This window comes from Sorex fumeus, unplaced genomic scaffold, assembly GCF_029834395.1.
Source record: "Sorex fumeus unplaced genomic scaffold, SorFum_2.1 ptg000151l, whole genome shotgun sequence".
NCBI lineage: Eukaryota > Metazoa > Chordata > Mammalia > Eulipotyphla > Soricidae > Sorex > Sorex fumeus.
This window is the reverse complement of record NW_026606208.1, coordinates 4343737-4369050: the sequence shown is the minus strand read 5'-3', so window position 1 is coordinate 4369050 and position 25314 is coordinate 4343737. Positions and strand designations below refer to the sequence as shown.

The 25314-nt window shown below is 39.7% G+C and overlaps 1 protein-coding gene across 1 annotated transcript; it reads right to left on the bottom strand.

The window, feature by feature from the left end:
- Window positions 1-206: 206 nt before the first annotated feature.
- LOC130016301 (ovalbumin-like) lies at window positions 207-24815 on the bottom strand. Its single transcript, XM_056106975.1, has 9 exons — window positions 24664-24815; window positions 22110-22247; window positions 18293-18410; window positions 12169-12219; window positions 10969-11091; window positions 10112-10229; window positions 5952-6094; window positions 3761-3916; window positions 207-614 (listed from the first exon to the last, which is right to left on the bottom strand). Exons 1-9 carry the CDS (start codon window positions 24813-24815, stop codon window positions 207-209), a joined length of 1407 nt encoding a protein of 468 aa, XP_055962950.1.
- Between the last annotated feature and the right edge of the window lie 499 nt (window positions 24816-25314).

The following is a 25314-nucleotide window of genomic DNA, read 5'->3' as shown; positions in this document are numbered from 1 at the left end:
ATATTTTGATAATTAGAATCAATGGCATGCTATAGCTTGCTCAACCAAAAGAAGCAAAACCAAGGAGGGATCGGATGGATGATCTACCTTAGATAGCTGGGAGAAAAACATTAGTTAAGAAGTTTATCCTATCTTTCAGTTGCACCCACTACATGCTCATAAAATTCATCTAATTTGAATTGTCATAAAATTGTTTGAGAACTAATTCAATCCTTCCCTTCAGGGGAGGCGACTCTCCCATAAAAGAGAATCGTTTCCGTTTGCTTGTGTAGGATCAAGAAGAGGAAAGGGTGATCCACCTTGATGATTTCAGGAGCTTCCGCTGGGCTCGTTTGATTGGTGCATTCAAACTCTGAATTCCCTGCAGTAAAGTCTAGCTCGACCTTATGGATTATCTTGGAAACCATGAGACCTCCTGCAGAAGTGATGCCAGACAAGTCCGCCTTTGCACTGTCAAAGATGTCTGTCATTCCTAAAGCTTCCAGGATGAAGGACAGATCTTCGTGACGTTCCTCCAGTCGAAGCTGGGGCATGTGCAGTACCCTGGCTATGCCTTTCATATTGCCTGCACTTGCCCAGTTTTTCAGATTCTCATAAGAGATTTCTCTAGTAATCTATGGGAAAGAAAACATGAAGCAAATCAGCTTTATAACCCAAAGTTATAGCAAAATGTGAAATACTTTAACAGTTTAATGGGAAGGAGTAAAGAAATAGAACAGAACAAGAGGTGCTTGCTTCGCACCCAGTCCAGTTCATCCCTTGCATCTCATATATTCCCTTGAACACCTCCACAAGTGAGACCAGAGCACAGAGCCAGAAATAAGCCTTGAGCACCCTGAGGTGTAGCCCAAAAAAGCAAAACACAAAAATAAATAAATCCAAAAGCGTTGAATGAGAAGCTGTCAATAGATAAGTCTATTCATTGCCAGTTTTAAAAGTGTATTTTCTCTGAGCGGAACAATGCAGCCATGTGCAAAAATTGTAGACTCAGTCTGCATGTATGTAGCTTGTAACCTATGCTGAGAGACACCAACCAGGTCAGCAGAGCATTAACACATCGACAATGAAGAAATAAATAGATCTGGGGCATTTGTGGTTTTCTTCCTTTTCTGATCCCTTTATAAATTATTGAGCTGTGTTGTGATTGTACCTTCTTATAAGTGCCTACCATTTTTTTTACTAAGCACGGGAAAGATTTCTTTGTAACCCAGAATTCTATAGTTCTAACAATGTACATCATTCCGGACTGAAGAATGTAACTCTCTATCACATCTTAAGCCAAAATTCTCATCAGTTAATCCATTCCACAGACTGGATTCATATCAAAGTAAATTTCTAGAAACAAATCCTCTGAAATCTGAAACAAGAGATTGCAATAGTCTGTCTTAGTGTTTGTAATGCCTTTCAGCCTCTGCCTGAATCCTGGCTTCCTTGCTCTACATCTCTAAGAAACAGTTCTGCTCCAGATTTGCAGAGTTGTACCGCTCAGTTTGAAGAGAAGGAAAACCCCTTTTATTTGACCTTAAATCGGATTTCCTCTAATTTGCACTTATCAATTTTAATTCTCCCTCTAGGAGTCACACAATGTTAGTCTATTTCTTCTTCCATGTTGCCTCTGAGTATTTTAATGCTCCCTAGATCATTGTCCTTTAACTCATCTATTCGCCATCTGACACCATTTCTAATTATTCTTATTGGAAGAAGAATCACGTGTCCCATGACTCATTTAAACTTTGAAAAGGTAGACCAAACCCCCTCCAATGAACTCAAAGCAGAAGACATCACTAGCTGGAACTGACATTCACCAAATGCCAACTTCCTGAAAGGGACCAGGGAGGGCTCCCTTCATTCATAATGCTGAATGAATGCCACATAATTCAACAGGAGAAAATCAATGCACCATAAAAAAAAAAACTAATTCCTCTCCTTACTCCTTCAATTTATTCAGAAAACTGTAATTGTATTTTAGCATTTGCCCACTTCTCAGAAATCTTAACATTATTCTTGAAATGTCTGCTTTGGGATATCGTATTTTTAATTTTTATTTTCTAATATTATTATAGTTTAGGTAACATGTGTAAAATAGAGTGAAACTAAGAGATATTGATATAAAATTTTACTCTTCCCCACCATTAGCAAAGTGCCCCAGATCCACCACTGTCCCTATGTCACTTCTAATTGATTTCATTTCCAGCCCTTCCCCCACTGATTATTAATCAGGTTTGTATTCCAAGTGCAGGAACTTTTCACTGTCCAATCCTGTCCCCTTGTTTTTATTCTCTGTCTTCTACAGATGGGTAACATCATTTGGTGAAATATCTCATTTTGAACAGGAGAATCAGCAGCTTGAGTCACATCCAGAGTTCTCGGGGCTACTTCTGGTGCCTTCCTTGGAAATCAATCCTGGCAGTGCACAGGGGACCATATGCAGCCACATGTTAGGCAAGTGTCTTACCCACTGTATTATCTCTTCAACCCCAGAAACGTCTCATTTTTATTATTAAGGTCAATTATGTTATGTATGCCACTGAGGTGATAATGTAATTATGTTGGTTATATTATATGGTGCCTTTTTATTGGTCATTAAATTTAAGACCTGAAAGGAATGCTATATTTTACCCATTTGTTTGTTTAGGGTGTGGACAAAGTAAGATAACAAACATAACTGTTCCATTGCCCTAATGTGAGTTTGTGTCAAAACTACAGTCAGATTGTGTGTTCACTACCTACAAATTAATGTCCCTTCACTGCCAATCATAGGAAAGAAAATTAATAACTATCTAATGCTAGAAAAGGCAATCACTCACCTTTATCAGAGAGGCTTTCCTTTCTCATCCTATATGAAATAGACACTCCACAACCCTGTCATCCTCTATCTTTTCTACCTTTTCTTTTTTTATTATAATTGCAATATCATTGTTACTTTTAAGTAGTAAAATTTTTTGTGAATTTTTTATTTTCAGCCTTCTACTCAGTGAGTCTAAGATATTTGAACACCAAACTTAGGATACACTAAGAAATCAGAGAACAGGCAATTCATTGCTGGGAAGGTTGAGCTCCCATGGAATAACTTGGTTTTCAACATTCTTCCTGCCAGTGGCAACCAGAGCCTGCTAAGTTGCTTCAAGAGGCTAATGGCAGTCCTTGTAGCTAAAGACATAGAGAATAACGAGGACAATGAGAAGCCTGCCTCAAGGAACAAGTAGGACACAGAACATGAAATAAGTAAAGGGGAAAAATATTGAGGAAAGAAAGATTCCAATAAAGATGCTGAGAATAGATCTACAAGACTGCCGACTGCCAACAGCAGGAACCCACGGTCATGATATGAGACATGAGTGTCCCCATGGGATTCAAAGGAAAGGACCAGGAAATAAAAAGCCAAGGGAATAGACTGGAGCTTTGAGTTTGCATGGTTTGTCCTTGACTGTTGGTGGAAATTGATAGAGTAGGTCCACAACATGTTCAAAAGAGTTGTCAACGTGTTATATTATCAGAAGGGCTGTCAAAGTGTTTTACATCTGCTAATATGTATGTACCAGGACAAGACATCCCAATAAAGACTAAATACAAAAGGCAGGCTTTTAACAGCCTGGAACATTAATAGAAGCATCAGTGACGTGTTTGCTTTATGGGGAGCTGTTCTGCTTAATACTTTAAGGGGACATAACTGTGTTAAGTTGCAGTGTTTACAGTTATTTTAAATCCTCACGCATAGAGCCTGCTGTTGGAATTGTACTGCAGAATCTCAGTGGATCACCTGTCCCACGCCGAGATCCTCACTGGGCAGGATAATGATTATCTTCAGGTCGTCTTGGGCGTTGGGTAGCTCAAGGACCTGGGCCCGAGGTTCCTCTATGAAGCCCAGTTTAAAGCGCCCACACAGCTGCATCATCTGCACCGGCTTGCTTTTGTACTACAGGAAAAGTAAAAACAGTCAAACAACAAAGCCTTGACATGTTTCCGTTGAAGGCATGGGAGTTTGCAGTGATATGTATCCTCAAAATTTATGCACAGTGAGTGGCAAAACCAAGTTCATCTTTTCACAGCTATTTCTGATCATTATTTTGATGACTTAGAGGGAAAGTAGCTTTAGAAAAGTAGATACTGAAGTACAAAGTGTTTGTCTCTCAATACATTATTTTCATTCAACTGTATAGATGTCCAGAAGCAATTGATTCGCTTCAAAGAGTTTGGAAATAGGCACCTTCATATCTTATCAGGATAAATGATCTTTAAAGTCAAATGGGTTTTATAAAACAAAATTTAGAAATCTCTCCATTGCAGATAAAATCTGACTGTTATTCATCGATTGCCTCGAGCAGGCCCCAGTAACGTCTCTTTCATCCTAGCCCTGAGATTATATTCAAGGCTCTTTAGGAGAATGAGACCCAAAATCTGACTAATCTGGGTTAATCTGGACCAAAGAGCAGAGTTTCACGTAGTGTGGTCACTTTATGGAAATTCATTTATTTCTATAACAGTACTTGGTTTCTCTCTTCGAAAAGCTAGTTAACATAACATAAACCAAATGGTCCAGGTGTTTTGTGAAATTAAAGATTCTGATTTATCAATTATTTCCTCAAGCAACTCTGTTAGCTTTAGGGTAGGCTTACTCCTAGTATCATTCTAAGAATAAAATGTACACCCTGGAGTAGAAGCAACAGCACAGTGGGTAGGGCATTTTCTTTGCTTGTGGCTGACCCAGTTTCGATTTCTCCATCCCTCTCGGAGAGCCTGGCAAACTACCGAGAGTATCCCACCCACATGGCAGGGCCTGGCAAGCTCCCTGCAGTGTATTCGATGCAAAAGACAGTAACAACAAATCTCACAATGGAGACATTACTGGTGCCCGCTCCAACAAATCAATGAACGGGAGGACAGTGCTACAGTGCTATCCTTGCAGTGTGTTCCTTTTGCCATTTTCCTGGTCCTTGGAAACACCTAGAAGGATTATTAAAAATACAAATGCTCAAACATTTCTTACAAATCAGAATCTTCAAAATGTGACATAGAAATTGGCATTTTGTAAAATGGTCATACAAAACTGCATCATTTCACTTTGTTTTACAACCTTAACATCTGTTGATAATAGTCTTTGGCAAGATGTACTATATTTTTCCACATGTTTCTAAGGTGTTTCACTGAAGAAATTTTGATCTTTAAAATCATTCACTGTTTTCTTTTACGTTAATCATTTTTATTAAGAAGCATAGTCTTTATTTTTATACTTGCCTGTGACCAATTTGAAATGAATCAATCATTTCACAACTGATAGCATATTTGACAAAGAAAATTTAGTGAATAGCCGAGGGGCTTCATAAATTTTAGAATCATTCTTTCCTTTTAAATGAGAAGTCTTATTTTGGCTATAGCCTTATATGTAAACTACTTTGGGGGTTCCAAGAAGAAAAGTTGGGAAAACAGAATGCTTGAAGCACACCCTACGAGTGCCAAGAACCTTCTCTATGACTGCCAATCTTATTCACTAATTTACTTTGCTTCACAAAGACACATGCACTTTGCAAATGACAAATGACACACTTGCGACTTCCAGAGTGTCTCCCAGAGTCACTTCCTAGCAATTGACTCCATTTCCAACATGCATTAGTAATCACTTACTAATGAGGTAAGCTTAACCTAAGGCCCAAAGCTAATTCCAACCTTTTCAAAGTCTCTACATTGTACATCCATTTTAATTTTAAAATTGTGCTAATAATGGCATCTCTGCTTTCAAAATATGGGTAAAAGCACTATGGAGAATTTAAAAGAAAAAATTCATCAATCAACTAAGCGTGTTGTAAATCTAGATCTGTATTTCAGTGAGTACAAAACTTAAATAGGAACTTGGCTTTAATTTGTTTACCTGAAATCAGAAATAATTTTGCATATTTGAAGGGAAACCTTTTAAAGAATTACATTTAAGAGAACAAATTAAGTGGAGAGATTACCTCATTGAGCCTGAAAGCCATTACTTTGGTTTGTTCTTTCTGAAATGCATCCTTTGAGATCCCTCTGAAGGAGAAACTACTAACCAGCACCAACTGGTCTGAGGAGGCAAGGCTGCTGGGGGCCAAGATGTCTTTGATTTCACCTTGAGGAAGAAAAACATAGCAAGCGCATACCTGAGCAGCCATAGAATACAGTTTTACTACTGTTTATAATCTATCTTTGAATTAGTCTAAGCCACAGTCACTTGCTGTCTTCAGTTAAGCAAAAATAACAGAAAAGAAACCAAAAATGCTCTTGGGCATCATTTATTCATAACTCTCCAACAGATGAACAATGCAAGATGCAGAAGGAAATAGAGTATTTAATCTACTTTATAGCAACACACAAAATTCTTAATGAAATTTACTTGCCTTGCTTTGTTAATGAATTTAGTACTTTTAATCTGTCTTTGTTTCTCCATGTTTGGTAAAAATAAAATATTGCCCTGATATAATTTGGATTTGAAACAAAAATATAAAAATATTCTAGAAAAAGGTAAGATTTTTGTGCATATACTTTAACATGTATAATCCTACTGTATACAGGAATATTTTTTCAACAATTCTAGACATCTAGAAGTTGTAGAATCAAAAATAGTCATGTATAACAATCAAAATTTAAATGTGCCTGGCAAAAATAAACTCAAAGTTAACTTTAAATAAATTTGTAAAAGGGCTTTCCATGTGTAAAATAAATATGCAGTGTGTTCTGAACAAATTAACAAGGAATTAAGCTACTTATTAGGAAAATGAGCATAGGCTAGAAATAGGCAAGACAGAGAAGAGAAGCATGGAAATATGTTCATGTTCTTCAGTAGTGTATGAAATTTAAAAAAAAAAGTTTCTTTATTTGTCCAGAATGGGGTTAGGGATGTGATTCAGCGGTAGAGCATTTAATTTTCTGGTACTAGGAGTTGATATAATGACCAGAATGACAGAATAAACTGTATTTTTTAAGTTGGTTTGTGGGTTTGCTTCTTTGTTTGTTTGCTTTGGGTGAACCAGGAACATTTCTTTTGAAACTTATTTAGAAAGAGGTGAGGGGAGACAAAGAAAGAAGCACATATTTGAGAGAGAACACTAGAACACTGTCTTCTCCAGAATGGAAATAAGCAAGCAAAGAGACATACAGACAAGCAAGTGAGATATAATTGTTTAAGGGGGAACACAGGCTTGAAGACTAAGCCTAAACTGCATTTTCAATGGAACATTTTTGGTAAAAGGAATTTGTGAATTTGTGAATTATTACAGATTTTTTCAAAATCTGATTTTTTTAAAAAGAGACTTAAAATATTTTCTCTTTAACCAGCAGTCCTGCACCTGAGAATCTGACAAATCATCCCAGTACAGAGAATATTAGATAAGGATATCCGTAAGATAAACACATATTTGAAAGTTTGCATTTGGAAGGAGAATGATTGAAAATCATCTGGGACCGGAGTGCTGGGTGAGAGGGCTGGAGTGTGTATTTCATGCAGGAGCCCTGGGTCTGATCACCAGCCCCAGGTGGTCTCTGGAGGACCACCACCTATGAGCATCAAGTTCCTCTAGATGAGGCCCCCAAAACCAAGAGAAAAATCCATTTAGTCTATATAAACTGTTAATTACAGCATTGTTAATTCAATAAAAGCATTTTGATAATAATGCAACTATTTCCAATTTTTATGCATTTTTAAATGGGAGTAGCTCTTATACAGCCAATGTGAAAATATTTCCATAAGTGAAAAATTACCTTATTTCATATATACCCTCTTCATCGGGCAAGATGGCCTAGAATTGAGCACACGTAATAGAGCTCAGATTCAGAGCTCAAATTCTACTACTTACTAGAGTGAAATCTTGGTTGGCTTATTTACACTTTCTAGGTCTCATTGATTCTTAAGTAAAATGGTAATAGCACCTAACTTATAATGTCTTGGGAAATTAAGTGAAATAAGAAATGTAAAATGCACAGAACATGGTGTGATAGGTTAAGTATTGCAAGAATATTTATAACCACTATTTAACTATTTAACAGTTTCAGCAAAACAAAATTAAAACAGAAAGGTGTGCTGTTGAAGTCAGGATGCCTGATTAATTTATGGAACAATTAAGCTACCCGGTTAACAGGAAGTTTATAGCTAACTAACACATTAACTATTATCATTTGTTTTTCTGTGACATCTTTATAGTAGTATACCCTCTACCTAAAATAAATGACTTGACGGTTTGCATATAACTATTACCCAGCAATGATTTTCAAACCCTGGCACTTCCTATAGTCTCCTGAGTATCCCTAGGAGTAATTCCTGAAATCAGAGTCAGCAAAAAGCCCTGAGTGCCTCTAGGTGTGGCCAAACAAAACAAAAAATGAAATAAAATCAAACATAACTGGGAAAGAAGATTTTCTGTTTTGTATGTATTCTTACTTCCCAAGAGTCAAATTATTCTAAAATCATAGATTTTCACTTATAAAAATATTGCACATATGAAATATTAAAGATATGTCTTTATATCTCAGTCCATAGCTGTAGAATTCCTGATTTTCCATCTCAAAAAAGAATGTCACCCTTTTTCATATCCTATCTAAATGTCTATTTGCGGTGTCAGAGACATAGTACAGTGGATAAGGCTTTGACCTTGCAAATACTCAACCCAGGCCCATCTCCAATACTGCATAAGATTCCCTGAGCCTTGCTAGCAGTGATCCTTGAGCACAGAGTGAGGAGTAAGCCCTGAACACAGCCAGGTGTGGCCTAAAAATAATAATAATTATAATAATAATAATAAGTCCATTTGAAATGGATCATAAAACTAAATGTAAACACTAAAGCAATAAATCCTTTAGAGAAAAGCAGAAAAGATTATCTTTGAAATCTTAGAATAAGCAAACATTTTTAGGGAGTATACAGCAAGTACATCATAAAAATACTGATATAATAAATTTTATAATTATCAAAACTTAAGTTTGATGAATGAATACACAAGACACAGACGTCTAGAAACTAAGAGTAACTGACAAATGAACTCATTTCAAAATATGAACTCATGAAAATATTGGAATCTAGAATATATAAAGAATTCCTGCCACTCAGTTATAAAAGAAAAGCCAACCAACTGGAAAATGAACAAAACACTGGGAGAGACAAGTCATCAATAAAGATACAGTAAGGCCCAGCAGACAATAGAAAATAAGATTCTCAATGTCATTCGTCATAGGAGAAATGTGAATTAATTCTGCATTTTACCACACACGTAAATGCCAAATACTTATAACACCAAAAAATAAGAAGATTTTGACAACCTAGAATGTTCTTATATCGTTGATGATAATGTAAAATAGTATGATCACTTTGGAAAACTATTTGGCAGTTTCTTAAAAGTTAAATATGGGACCGGAGTAATAGCACAGTAGGTAGGGCGTTTGCCTTGCAAGTGGCCGACCTAGGTTTGATCCCCAGAATCCCATACGGTCCTCCAAACACTGCCAGGAGTAATTCCTGAGTACAGAGCCAGGAGTAACCCCTGAGCATCGCCGAGTGTGACCCAAAAAGCAAAACAAACAAAAAAGTTAAATATTGGAGTTAAAGAGAGTACAGGGGTTAGGATATTTACCGGGCACTCACCCAATCTGGCTCAGCCTAAGGTACCACATATGATCCCTTAAGTAGCTCCAGGTATAGTCCAAAGACAAAACAAAATGAAAAAAGTTTTCTCTACTCTAGTCCTTATAATTCTGTTAAGTGTTTATAACAAAAGAACTGGAAAAAATATGTAGAGAACAAGACTTTCACAACAATCTGTATAACCATTTTATTTCTAATATCCCCAGACTAGAAGTAAACAAATGCCTATAGAAGAAGTGGATAAATGAAGGCGCTATTGACATTGGTACAGACCATATTATTTCATTTATTTGGATTTTAGGTGAGGCAACATTAATAATAGAGTCAAACCCGTGGTTGCTTGTGAACAGATATGGAAGCTCTATCAAGGTAATGACAATGTTTTATGAGATGATATGCTCTTATCAAAACTGTCCAAGTATAATTTTTAAGACCTGAGCATTTCCCTATATGTAATTTATGCCTAGTTAAATGAAGTAAAAGATGAAAGAGAAAGAGAAAGCATAAATCTCTTACCTTTTGTTTTCTTTTCAATCCATGAGTTAATATACATTCTGGATTTTTCTAAATTATTTTTGAAATCCAAATGTTCAGGTTTCAGGTTGTATAAATGTTCAATACAGTCTAAATATTTCTATAAAGTGAGAAGAGGGGGAAAAAGGACAGAGGAAAAATATTTTTATTTTTTATTCAGACCATACATGATATTTAACTACAGGTAAATAAATAATTTTATAAAACACTGCTTTACTGGATCAGGTGCCAAGTAATAAAAATGTACACATTTGTCATGCTTGATAGAGATAAATATAATTAAGAATGGCATTTTCTTTTCAGTTCTTGAGACCATACCTTACATCCATAACTATTCAATTATGACTATTAGACTTAAGATAATAAGCGACCCCAAATTGGGATTCAGGATACCAGTTCCTCTTTTATTACCAAAATATTGCCAATGTTGCAATTGGTTTTAATCATAAACAGTGTAAAATGTATGCTTTATATGTATTATTTGAGGTTTATAAAACTTGACTCTGATGAATTAGCATTTGGAAATCAAAATCCCAAACCCTTCCATACTTTCTTTTAATTGAATCACCATGAGATATACAGTTGCAGAGTTGTTCTTGATTGGGTTTCAGTCACACAGTATTCCAACACCTGTCCCTTCACCAGTGCACATTTCCCACCACCAATGTGCCCAGTTTTTCTCATATTGTATCATTTATATGCAGGATGTCTGTATCTAAATAAATCTCTTTTCTACTTTCCTACATTTTTAATAGCACAAATAGCACTAGAACAAATTTAACAAAGAACAGGAAGGGAAGACTTCTGCCTTACTTGTGGAAACACGCTAGTTCACTCACCGGAAGGAAAGGATGGGCTTCTCCTGTAAACATTCCACTCACCATATGGAACCGGCTGTGGCTGGCCTTGATCTCAGAGAGGAGCGCAGAAATGCCCGCATGGACTCCTGTATCTTGTGCACACTAAGTTGAAGTTAGAAAGCACTTGAAAGTGGGAATACAGCTATACACATTTAAAAATAAAGACCAAGTGACTCAAGTTTACTAAGACTTTGAAGACTTAAATCATTTGAATTAATTAAAATGTATGCCTTGGGGCTGGAGCCATCACACAGCAGGTAGCGTGTTTTTTTGCCTTGCATGGAGCCTACCTGGGTTGAATTCCCAGCATCCCACATGGTCCCCAGAGTACTGCCAGGAGTGGTTCCTGAGTGCAAAGCCAGGAGTAACCCCTGTGCATCATCAGGTGTGACCCAAAAAGCAAAAAAAAAAGTATGCCTTTTGCTGAGTTATGTTGTCCAATGATGGATGGGAGATGTGTGCTGAAAGTAGATAAAGGACCGAATCTTCTCAGTAACTATATTGCAAACCACAATTCCTGGAAGTAGAGAGAGAATAAGAAGAAAATTTTCTGCCACAGAGCAGGGGTGGGTGAAGTGGGAAAGGCGGAAGGGATACTGGGGACATTGGTGGTGGAAAATATACACTGGTGGAGGTATGGGTGTTTGATCATTCTGTGACTGAAACTCATCACGGTCATCATCACGGTCCTCCCGTTGTTCATCGATTTGCTTGAGCGGGCCCAGTAACATCTCCTTCGTGAGACTTGTTGTTACTGTGTTTGGCATATCGAATACATCACAGGTAGCTTGCCAGGCTCTGCCTGGCGGGTGTATCTGCCCGTATCTGCCCGTATCTGCCGTGCGGGCGAGATACTCTCCGTAGGTTGCCGGGCTCTCTGAGAGGGGCGGAGGAATCGAACTCAGGTTGGCCATGTTGGCTGCGTGCAAGGCAAACGCCCTACCCGCTGTGCTATTGTTCCAGCCCATGAAAATTTTGTAACTAGATCTCACAGTAATTCACTAAAAAAAAAAAATGTAAAAAAAAAAATTTAAAAAGTAACAGCGGCAGGAGTTTGTATGCATTTATAGACCTCAAGAACATCTAGGAGAAAAACTCCCCACTTAATTGTATTGAACTTTTAGTCCTTAGGGAACAAATATGCTCATAATAGTAAGAGCAAAGTACAACTACATTTACCTTTGTGTTGGATGAATTTGAAGTCATTACAAAGTCCTTCAAGTGAAGTACCTACAATGAAAGCAAACAACTATTTTCAAAGGCTATTCAAATACCACTCCTGTAGATAGACAGTGATATAGGAAATCACTTGCTTGCTGTAAATGGAAAACTCTTACATTTTTATGAAACATGTATTTTTTTGCCCAACTTTCTCATCTCAGTTTAGTAGCTTTGCCTGTCATTTTACAGGCATTTTATAGGGGGGAGATATTATTTCAAAGAGAAAGGTGAATTGGATAAGTATGTTTCATGAGCTTACATGAGAATCTGAGTGTTGGACATAAAGTGTGAATATTAACTCCTGCTGTGGTCGGGGAGGGGAGACTAGACTCCCACCAGGGGAGCAGCAGTGTTTCCTGGTGGTTTATGTGAAGTGGGGATTAGAGAGGTGTCAGCAGGGAGGAGATCTGCCTTTTCCCTCTGTGACTCAGGGAAGTGCCTGGGAGGGTCAGGATGGATAAAAGTCTGCTCTCAGCCCCTGCAGGCACCGACCCTGTGGAGCTGCACCTGACATCCCCTTGTTCTGCACGGAGAGACAGATGCTCCCTGCCACCTGATTTCCTGGGAAGTCATGGGTACAGGCTAAAGCAAAGGAATGGCTCTGTGCAGGAAAGGAAAGTCCGTCCTAAATCTTACCCAGGCTTTTTGAGTCCTTCACCTTTTCCTCACAGAAAAGACTTTCGGAAGAAGACAAATAGTGAAGAAAAACAAGTTTATTGGGGAAATCATGGGAGGCAAGAAGAAAAGGTATATTTAGAGACATTCTCAGAGAGAACATGGGCTTCTCCAGTCTGGAGAGAGCCAGGGTGCATCCAAGCAGGGGTGCACGTGGCAAGAGCAGAGACGCCAGCCAGCCTGTGAGAGCCTCTTCCTCTGCTCAGCTCAGTTACCTGCACTTTTCCCAAATTGCCTCCTCCAGACTGTGGTTACCAAGGGAAGAGATTGAAGCAGCTGGTGGTCTTTGGATCTTCCATGCATAGCCTTTGTTCCAGAGTCGGAGCATCTCTCACAGGAGTTCAGACAGCCAGAATCCATCATTGTTGAGGACTGGAATTCTGCATCTCAGTAGCTTTCCAGGTTCCTGAGATGGGCCTTTAGTGTCAAAGGCCTCCATGCCTTCAGGATGGTTTAGGTTTCAGGTGTTGTTTTCCCACATGTATTACCCAGGGCCCCTTGTCTCTCTGCCTGCAACACTCCTATATGAATTTAATTTTTATTTATAAGCCTTTGATAGAATAAAAGATGAACATTCTAAAGGATGCTTAAAAATCAATCCAGCTTACTCACTTTTATTATCAGTGAAATGATGCCCTTGTCTACGTTTCCATTTCTAAGACATTATAGAGGGCTGGAGAAATAGCACGGTGTTAAGGCTCGTGCCTGCATAAGTAAACACTGGTTCTAACTCCTAGCTCCACATCATGCTAGACACAGCCTGAGTGATCCTTGGGAAAAGTCCAAGAAGCTCAGCATCACTGGGTCTCATACTGAACAAGTCGGAAGACCCCCAGTGTAGAAAAAAATATAATAGAAGTCCATAAAGATTTGTCAATATAGAATAATTGAGGTGATCACTGGACCTTCATATCATCTGTTGCTCACTGAGAAAGATGATACACCATCAGTAATAGCATTGTAAACCAAAGACCCCAAAAGAAATGGGGAGAGGAAGTGCCTGTAGGGGCACAACCAAGCAGGGGTTGGAAGGGAAATTGGAGACATTGATGGAGAGAAGTGGACACAGGTAAAAGGACTGGTGTAAGCCTAAAACACAATCATGAATAACTTGTGACTCACAATAAGTTGTGAGTCACCGTGACTCAATACATCTTTTAATATTTTTTAAAAAGAAATAATTAAATGTATATTATATAATGGATAATTATTTTGAGCTGTTTTCACAAACTGTATAATTCAATCCTCATAGAATTACTTGGAGATTACAATAATGTCTCTCCCATTCTCCACTGAGTTACTATTTCTCATTGACTTAACTGTTACTATATTTCTCTATGACCTTCATCAGAGAACAGCTGAAATAAAATATTGCAGCTCTCTTCAAATACTTAAAGCATCAGTGCATGGAGTGGAGAGATGATAAGGAGGATGTAGGTTCAGGGGTGGTATTATAACTTCTAAAATACACAGGGAATAGGGTTTAATTTGAAGGTGTCTTTTAAGAACTGGGAAATGATAAATGAGCCACAGTTGTGCAAAGATAGACTTTGGCTTAAGGCAAGGAAGAACTTTCCAAAACAGAGCTGGGTGAAAGTCAATATTTTACCACACATCTTTACATTCTGCCTAATTAGAGCCCTTCACAGCAGCTGAACAACAGAGAGTGGGAATTGAATCTCAGAGTCCTTCCAGTTCTGAGATTGTTGATCAAGGGGGGACTCTGCATGGAGACGCCCCTCCTTCAGTCATCCTGCTCATCATCAGCTTTGTCAGAACTACATATGGTTCGACCTGAATTTCTCAGCTTTTCCTTCAGTAGTTGAATGTCATGGCAAAGAGCCATGAAGAATCAATAAAGGCTTCTGCTGGCCTTGGTCTTGGCTGTGTCTCTGAAGGTCCAGTGTGCTGCAGCCCTGTCAGCTCTCTTTTCTCCCCCAGAAGGAACTGCAGGATGACTTCAAGCTCTCATCCCAGATGGCTTCAAGGGCGCCACCCCTGTGTGTCTCCCTCCCTACCACTTGGTCTTCCTGAGCTCTTATCATGGACAATTTTCACTTGGGACCTATCCCTCAAATGCAGGGAAATAGGATAAGAGCTTTTCAATTTATTTTTTTTTAGTCTAAATGCACCATTAAAACCAAGTATCATGGGGCTGGAGCAATAGCACAGCGGGTAGGGCGTTTGCCTTACACACAGCCAACCCAGGTTCGATTCCCAGCATCCCATATGGTCCCCTGAGCACCACCAGGGGTAATTCGTGAGCGCAGAGCCAGAGCCAGGAGTAATCCTTGTGCATCGCTGGGTGTGACCCAAAATGCAAAAAAAAAAAAAAAGTAGCAATTCTCAAGAGGGAAGTGGAAAGAAGGGGTCAGTGAGTAGAACCATAGGGACAGACGCCCGTGGGACAGATGGGACCAGTTCTATCCTCCCCTCTGGTTTGCTTTTCACCTGAAACAGATAGAATAATAATTTTTTTAAAACATAGTATATAAATGGGCTGGAGCAATATCACAGCAGGTAGGGTATCTGCCTTGCACCAGCCAACCCAGGTTCAATTCCTTCATCCCTCTCGGAGAGCCCAGCAAGCTACGGAGAGTATCCTGCCTGCACGGCAGAGCCTGGCAAGCTACCCATGACATATTCAATATACCAAAAACAGTAACAACAAGTCTCACAATGGAGACATTACCGGTGCCCACTCGAGCAAATTGCTGAACAACGTGGGAGGACAGTGCAGTGCCACAGTGCTACAGTATGTGAATAATACCCAAAGACAGTAGAAACAAGGGCCAGGAGGACTGGTCCATGGTAGGAAGCTGGATACCAAAGCAGGGAGAGAGGGCGGTTAGGATAGAGAACGGAACACTATGACAATGATAGTCAGAAATGATCCCTCTGGACACAAAATGAGTGCCGAAGGAGGTAAAGTGATATGCATGATACCCTTTTCATAACTATTTCAAACCACGTTACCTAAAATAAGAGAAAAAGGAGAGAGAGAGAGAAAGAGAGAGAGAAGTATCTGCATCATACAGTCAGACTGAGCCAGGGTGGCGGTGGGAAGAGAAAACTGGAACTGGAAACATTGGTGGCAGGAAATGAATGTGCGCTGGTAAAGGGGCTGATGTTGGAACATTATATTAATAAAACTCAATCATGAACAATTTTGTAACTGTATTTCATGGTGATTAAATTAAAAACATATTAAATCAGATATAATATCACAATGCAGTGTCAAACAAACACTGTTCTCCTGCTGTTCATCGATTTGCTTGAGTGGGCACCAGTAACATCTCCATTGTGAGATTTGTTGTAACTGTTTTTTTGGCATCTCGAATACGTCACGGGGAGGTTGCCAGGCTTTGCCATGCGGGCAAGATACTATTGGCAGCTTGCTGGGCTCTCCGAGAGAGGTGGAGGAATTGAACCCAGCTCAGCCGGACTGGCTGCATGCAAGGCAAACGCCCTACTGCTGTGCTACCAAAGAAACACAAAGTAGAATACTGGGCTCAGAAAAAGACTTGTGCAAGAGGGCTAACTTATAGAAGCATCTCGGGTGTCTGAACAAGTATTTTCTTTGCTATAAGGATGGTAGATTTGGAAACAAAGAAAGCAATCCATTCACTATTACAGCTTTCTGTGAAGCTTACTCCTTCAAAATTACTAGTGTTCTACCCAAAAAGGCAAGTTGAGGTAGAAAAGTCTACCAGTACATTCAGAATTTGATTTCAGCATTTCAAATTTGACTTCAGCATTTTCAAATTGATTTCCTCCCCAGTACTACCCCGGGGAAAAAGTGCTTCACTAGCTCATCATTTCCCTTGCAATAAGCAGAGGCTTAAGGCAGGCTGAAAAAGTCCTACTAAGAAACATTTCTTCCAGACACCACAATTATTGATTGAGTAAAAGCCCTTGTGATCTCAGAAGTGCAATTACACAGATTACAAATCCTCCCAAAATATTCCTACGTGCTTGATAATTGTTTGTCTATTTAAGCAACAATCACTGAGTCAAAAACCATTTCCCAAAGCTTCCCAAATGCAGGTCGCTGAAGGAACTGGGCATTTGCTTATTGTCAGACTTAACTTGGCATGATCCAGAATGCTTCTTCTATCATGTTACCTGACCCAAGTCGTCTGACTGCATCTTACAACAGATTACTTTTAGCTCCCTTAACTAAGAGTTCTGTTTGGGAAAATGTTAGACCATCCGAAGTCCCTGTAGTTTCTATTGCCCTGTTTTCCCTTGTGAATGGTGAAATCATCATCACCATTTTTCTGGAATGTGTTTCCCTATCCTGACAGCAGAAACCAAGTAAAATTGAACTGTGGTTCCTCCTCCTCTTTTATTTTGTTTTTTTGGGGGACCACACTTGAAGGTGCTCAGTGCTTACTCCTGGCTCTGTGCTCAGGGTTCACTCACGGTCAGCTCAGAGGACCATATGGGTTGACCACGTACAAGGCCAGATCCCTACCCACTGTACTATCTCTGTGGCCTTTTGAGTTCATTTTCAGTTCGTTCTTAGGAAATGGTTGTGTGACAGAAGAGAAAATGTAGGATCAACAACTTTCAAGACGTGGCAAAGTTTGGAGAAATCAAATCCTGTGACTATGACTAACTACTACCAATTCCCACTCTTGGATGCCCAAGTTGATCAATAACTCATCTGCTTTTCCTTTTCTCCAGCATAAATACTTCCCTCCACACAGTGGACAGGCTGAAATGTGAGATCTCTCCCTTTCCTTTGTTTCAATTTGCTGGAACAAATAAACATCTTCCTGTTTTCAAGAAAAACTTTTGTTCCATGATTGACCTTGGAGCATATGTGGTCAAGGGTAGGTACCAGAAGCAGAATCTTAGTGAGGGATTCTCCTCTAGGAGATTATTAAAGGGTCTGGAATTGGGGGACGCAGAGAGATAGTACAGCAGATAAGGCACTTGCCTTGCATGTGCCCACCCCAAGTTTGATCTCTGCCAGTTCATATGATCCTCACCCTGCACTGCTGGGAGTGATTCCTGAGTGCAGAGCCGGGGTAATCCCTGAACATCACAGGGTGTGGCCCCAATGCAAAAGAAAGAAAGTCTGACATTCAGAAAAATTGGGGGGTTGCTGACTTAAAGCAAGAGGTCCTGGAAAATTCTGGAGAACAAAAGTAGGGCTGGAGGTGGGAGCTCCTGCCCTGGGCCAGGCGGGCCATATTGAATGTGTCCTGTTTAAAATATGCAACCATCTTCTTCCTTACCCCTCTGAAGACAGTAATGAAAAGATCTGACCCTTCACATCTTTTTTTGAGAAAGCAATATGGTAGGTAACAGAGTCGGGTGGCTGTGAACTCTCCATACCAAGACGGAGTTGGGAACCCCTGGTCTTTTAGACATGGCTGGACGTGCCTTTGTAACGTACCTTTTCCATCTGAGAGGCACTGTCACCTCTGGCCCCAAGGAGGATCACTGCCAGGGTGGAGAGGAGACTTAGGGGTGCAAGGAAGAGATTCTCCATTGTGTGGTCCTGGTTCATCTCTCTAAAGACGTCAAAGCAGAATTGTGCATTTGCGGCAATGAGTGAGTCCATTCCTCCAGCACTGCCTGGAGGTGTGAAGACAGGGGATAGTTGAGTCAGCTTCAGCATTTCTTCTTTGACTTGATGATTGGTGGTTAGTATACCCCAAATATTATGTAACCTTGCTCTGCATCTCTTTCTGGTTAATACGGTTCCCCCACCTCAAAACTAGTATTTGGGGAGATGCTATATTGACATTAGGTGATTTATTATTTTGAAAAGATTCTGTGAATTCTATGACCCCAGGGATTGGGATTTGGCAGGCTCAGGATGCAAAATATAAAGACTCACTGTCACTGTCACATCCTCCCATTGTTCATCGATTTGCTCAAGCAGGCCCAGTAACATCTCCACTGTGACAATTGTTACTGTGTTTGGCATATCGAATACATCAAGGGGAGCTTGCCAGGCTTTGCCATGCAGGCGAGATACTCTTGGTAGCTTGATGGACTCTCTGAGAGGGGTGGAGGATTCAAACTCGGCTCAGCAATGTTGGCCACTTGCAAGCAAGGCAAATGCCCTACCCACTGTGCTATCACTCCAGCCCTTAAAGACTCACTAAAATGTTTTATCCCATAGGTGGGATCCCCTAAGACTGAATGGCTCTTAGGGGAATGATCCAACTCTATCGCCAAGAATGATCCAACTCTATCACCAAAACACAGAAACATTCAATTAAAAGGATGTATCCAAACCCATGTTCATCGCTGCATTTGTCCAATAGCCAAACTATGGAAAAAAATTAAATGCCCAAGTACAGATGAATATCAAGAAGTTGTGATGATATATATATAATGGATTATGAAGCAGTTCTAAGAAAGAACAAAATTATGCAATTTTCAGTCACATGGATGGAACTAGAAAATATCATGCTGAATAAATCTATAAGGAAAGGTGTAGATGCATCATAATCTCTCTCTTTGGGATTAAAGATACACAACAAGGTAGCAACAGAAGTCCAGAGGAAACATAACAGAACTAATCCACACAACTGAGTTGGTGGGAAGGGTTAACAGGTAGACGCATTGGAGTGCTTGCTTGAGGGTGGGGGGTGGGTACATGGCTGATGGATGTAGTGTTGGAAGTATGTGCATGATAAACCACTATTAACATTATTATAAACCAAAAAATCTCAATCTTTTTCTAAGTTTTAAAAAAGAATGATACAGCTATCCATAGAGTAAAATGAAGAACCTAGTTAGTACCCAGGTGCAATAATGTCTCCTGAAGTATGTGTTGCACCCTTGAGAAGCTTGCTTTCCTAACTCTAACCTGGCTCAGTTTGCGTTACTGAGTCAGGGTTTGGGAGACATCAGACTGTAAAACTAGATTTCTGGTGGCTCTACTGGTATTCGAGGTTGCACTTCAAGTACGGTAAAGAGCTTCCAAAAGATATTGAGAGTACAGTGATTTTCCATGCAACTGCTTTGTGACGAAACTGTTACATCTCAGACTCAGGAAAATCAGCTTCCTAGAAAAATGTGTGACCGACCTGCCTATTTTAGAAGGGGGAGGGTACACTCACCATGGTAAGGTTTTCAAAACAAACCAAAAGAGACCTTGAAGCTGCTGGTTTGGGGAGAGAATATACATAGAATAACCATAGTACTTTCATCTAAAGTATTTAATTTGTATAATGTCTTGCCAAAATCCAGAGCCCAGCAGCACTTCTTCCAAGCCTAGAGGTGTGGTGCTACAAAAATAGCTTTGAGAATTCCTGTACAGAGAAGAGCCAGTTGCAGTAAAGGGCTAGGTGAGTGGACATTTCACAGGGGCCATAAATCTTACCTCTTAGACAGTACTTGTCTATTGCCTATCACCTGACATATCCCAGATATGGAAATTAGTGTGGAGGTGGGAGGGTTGTGAAAGGGAGTGTGAAAAAATCAAGTTCACCAAAAACTTTACATAGATTTGAGGACCTGGATCTATTTTTTCAACGTTTGTGAGACAAATTTCTCTAATCCTCAATTCAACTATTCAGGAAACTGAGCCCAGGCAGCTCACAAGACTACCCTAAAATCAGCAAACATCCTCTGACAGTATCAGGCCGTTCAAGCTGGGTCCAAAAAAAATCCAAGAAACATGTTTTCTCTGGTGAAGAAACATATAGAAGCGTCCAGCCTTGAGTCTTCCTACAACACAGAGCTTTGGAATCGAATTTCAATTCTTCCTAAAGCTTTACTAAATAAGTTATCAAACATGTGTTGATAAAAATAGATATTTAATAAAACCAAATAAACCCTATTTTGTAATAATATTCAGAGGAAATGATACCCTTGACACATTTGGACTCATTGAAGAGCTGTTCATTCAACGCCCTCCATACAGATTCCCAAAGCATGGACAAAATCTCCATGAGAGATATTTTGTACCCTAAATTGTATTAAAATCTCTTGCATTGAACCAGATTTAGCCCTGGATATATCTTTAAATATTGACTCATTTTAATATTTTTGTTTGTGTAGCATTGGCTACCATTATATGTTTATACATACATACACTCACACACATACATACATACATACACACCTATATATGTATATGTATATATATGTGTGTGTATACACACACACACACATATATATATATATCGGCTTTTAGGGTCACACCCAGAGATTCTCAGGGGTTACTACTGGCTCTGCACTGTGGAATTACTTTTGTGGTGCTTGGAGGACCATATGGAATGCCGGAGATTGAACCTGGTTGGCTGAATGCAAGACAAATGCCCTGCCCCACTGTACTATCACTCCAGCCTCTATACCTTATTTTTTAAGATAAGTATGTATTTTTTCTGTAGAAAAAGACATGCAATTAAAATTTTATATAACGAATAAGACTCTAAAATTTTACATAGATGTTTTGTACTAGTTAAAAGGAAAAGAAGTTATAATTCAGATGAGTTCTAATATAAACTTTGCCTTTGGCTATGCAAGCATTAGAGTATTAGATTTATTTGTCTTCTGAGTCTGTATTTATCATATAAATTTGTAAGTTCCTGTGTTTAGAAATAGGAATAGAAAGAGATACCTGAGAAGGCTAATGCAGTATTTGATATGGGAATTGAATACGAAGTCTCTAATAACAGATATATCCTTTTTAATTATCTCTCTGGTCCTTCAGAAGAATATGGATTTAACTCAATAAAGAGACATATATTTGGGAAAGTATTAGGTCCCAAAATTAAACCTATCAATGGGGACGTTGAAATGAGTCTACAGGGATTATATAATTTACTTACTTCTACTGATTTAGAAATCACCCAATAAAGAATAAAAACTCCGATTCCTGATTCCCCATCCAGCAGCTGACTCTCCATTTCAAGTGACATGATCTAGAAAAGGATGATCTCAATTGTGGAATCAAATAGCCTGCTTCTCCTTTGTATATCACTAACTGCTTAACAGAGTTCACCTTCAACCTGTCTGTCATTAAATTCCTCACCTCAAACACTACAGACTGCTGAATGATCACAAATTACTAAAAAGGACATTATCTTGTTTGAAATGTGTGCCTTTCTGCCACTATTCCCAAATATTGCCCCTCTCACTATTTTACTCCTGGGAGGGCTATGCAATATTTTCTCCTCCAAGAAAGGTCATCACCAATTATTTAAAAAAGCATGCCAAAGAAAGGGCAGTTCAGTGCTTTGCATTTTTACCTTGTCTTGTGGTTGGCCAAAGTCCCGTGTGGTGAGCCCAGAGCTGTCCGTAATACTCCTTCACACTCAGTTCTCAGCACCCACAGAAGCTCCTCCTGTCTCCGCAGACATTGATTGCACAAGTCCTTTTCCCTCACACTGAGAAGTGAGTTAAAGTATTTATACACGGAAGCTGAGAGTGAGCAAACTGACATATAACGTACACATCATTAACACATCTAGGTCATCACATGACCCAAGAGATAAAGAAGAGAGGAAACAAAGCATTTTGGGGCCATTGATTTTTATATAATTTTTATATAATTAAGTGTACCCTTATGCTTATAAAATGTATTAGACTTTTTAAAATAAAATATAATAGAGTATGCACTACACACACCCATCTTGCTAGGACCACAAATCATTGGTGTTTAAATGCCAGCTAAAATGAAGATTTTAAAGGTTGGTGTTGGTTTGAGTTCCTGGTGTTTGGGCCACACTTGTCTGTATAGATATAGGATACTCCTGATTCTACTCAGAGATCTCTCCTGGCAGTGCTCCAAGAACCATAGGAATCAGGGATCCAATGGGTTGACTGTGAGCAAGGTAAGTATCTTATCCCCTGACTATCTCCCAGATTGCAATACTTTTAAAATAGAGAACAAACACTGCAGTGCTGGTCCTGATGGATGAGTGGGTGCTCCACAGTTTCTATTTGTGTGTATGTGGGGGGGGGGGGGGGTATGTGGAAGGACTGTGTGGTGCAGGGATTGAACTCGGGACCTTGAACACACCAGGCATGTGCTCCCTCTCGCACGTGAGCCATCTTCCCAGCTCCAAGAGGAGGCATTTTGTCTCAGGAACTATTTTCTTTCCCTGACTCCTGAGATGAGACACAGTGAAGGAAATGCTCTATTCTCTGTCCTTGAGGCATCCAGGAATGGGATAAAATTTGTCGAGGACAATGTCAAGCATATTTCACGACAAACATAGAAAGGATACTCACCGAGCACTTTGGACTCTAATTCTGAAAGAGAACAATATAGCACCAGAATATTCAAGGTGCAAGGAGGACTAGGGCAAAAGAGAAGTGGAGTCTCACATTTCAGTGACTTCACTGATGTCATATGTAAGTGCTGTTCCCCCTGAGACCCAAGGAACAGTTCAGAATGCACAGACAGCAATTCATAGAACAAGGGGATATTTCCTCCCGATGGCTGGGCGTGCTCAGAGACTTCTGTGCTATGATTACCCTTAAACACTCTATTAACAAAGAACATTTACCGGTTTCTCTTGTCCATAAAGTCTCTTTTCAAAGGCGAATAGCTAGGGGTGAAGGTGTGTCTCCCAGACTATTGTCCTGAATGTTTGAATGGATAGATCACTCTGTATGGTCACGGTCACCTCGGCACCCTAGTTCAGAAGAAATTTCCCTGTTTACTGGTTCATTGTGTTTGTTCTTGGCTGGCTCTGTGTTTGCTCTGTCTGTTCAGATGTGTTTCTTGTAGGCAGCAGAATGTTGGATTCAGTTTTTTTTAATCTATTTTGCCACTCTGTGTCTTGTAATTGTGAGTTTAGACCATTAACATTGAGAGAGATTACTGTCATGGGGTTTTGTGCCATCTTTCTGTAGTTTGTTGTGTTTGTGGGGTTTGTCTTGCCTTACAGTAGCCCCTTTACCTTTTTTTAAAGTTGGTTTTGAGTCTATGAAGTTCCTGAGTTGTTGTTTATCCATGAAGCTATGCATCATTTCTGCATATCTGAATGAGAGTCTAGCCGGGTAAAGTATTCTTGGTGAGGGATTGATTTCATTGAGTTTTTTCATTATATCCCACCATTGCCTTTGGACCCAGAGGGTTTCATCTGATGTCTGCTGTAAATCTAAGGGATATTCCTTTGTATGTAATTTCCTCCTTTGATCTTCGTGCTTGCAGTATTGTGATTCTACCTATGACATTCATCATTCTGATTAAGATATGTCTGGGAGTCTTTTTATTAGGGTCTCTTTTAGCTGTGCCCTTCGGGCCTCTTGGATCTGGATGCCTGCCTTCTGCAGTTCTGGGTACTTTTCAGCAATGATGTCTTTAACTATTACTACCTCATTGGGGTTGCCTCCCTCTCCCTCTAGTACTCCGATGATTCTTATGTTGTTCCTCTTGAATTAATCCCTTTACATCTCTGACCTGCCCTTGAACTATTTTAAGGTCTGTTTTTTTTCATCTTCTGCTATTGTCTGAATGATTTCTGCAGCTCATCTTTAAACTCACTGATTCTGTCTTTGGCAGTTGTCATTCTACTGTTGTGGGCACCCACTGACTTTTCATTACATCTACCAAAATTTTTATTAATGACACTTCTGTTTTTAGTTTTCTTATATCTGCTGTCATTTCCTGCTGTATTTTATTGACTGTTCAGTCCTCTGTTTCTTTCATATTCTCTTGTAATTTATTGGATGTCTGTTTCACTTTTTCTCTGAGCTCATTAAACATCCTCACCATTTCATCTCCAAATTCTTTATCAGAAAGATTATATATGTGGATATTCTTTGTTGAGAGTTCAGGGCTCTTTTCTTCACCCATTCCTCATGGAGAGGATCTGTGCAGTCTCCATGCCATGGTAGTCTGGAGGTGGATCTTTCCAGTACATTGATCGGCGAATCCTCTGACTGCCAGGGAGGACTGTGAAAGCATTTGGTAGACTGTGGTCTCCTCTTTCCCCTTCCCTCATTACCTCCCTCCTTGATGCTCCTGTGTGACTTGTGTGGGGCCTCTTGCACTGATTCAGGGAACATGTTCTTTGGCCTGAACTTCCTGTTACTTTTAGATTGGGGTTGTATTGATTCCTGTGTTCACTGCTATTTATGTGAGTTTGGGGGATATGCTGGGCTGGAGCCATAGCACAGTGGGTAGGGCATTTGCCTTGCATGCGGCCGACTGGGGTTCGATTCCTCCGCCCCTCTCAGAGAACCCGCAAGCTACCGACAGTAACCCACCTGCACGCAGAGCCTGGCAAGCTCCCCGTGGCATATTCGATATGCCAAACACAGTAACAACAAGTCTCACAATGGAGACATTACTGGTGCCCACTAGAGCAAATCGATGAACAACAGGAGGAGAGTTGTAGAGTGCTACAGGGGGATATGTTGATTGGAATAGGCTAATGGGTTATTGGCCTAATGTGATTGGGGTAGCCAGGGTCTCCTCGCGACAGTTCAGTACGGAAGGCC

Coding starts and splice junctions, on each gene's coding strand:
- LOC130016301 (XM_056106975.1), bottom strand. CDS start 24,815: ATGAGGGAAGGGGAAAGAGGAGACCACAGTCTACCAAATGCTTTCACA. Junction 12,220..18,292: donor GTGCCTCTCAGATGGAAAAG/GTACGTTACAAA, acceptor CTTTCATTGTAG/GTACTTCACTTGAAGGACTT. Junction 615..3,760: donor AGGATCTCGGCGTGGGACAG/GTGATCCACTGA, acceptor TCTTTCCCATAG/ATTACTAGAGAAATCTCTTA.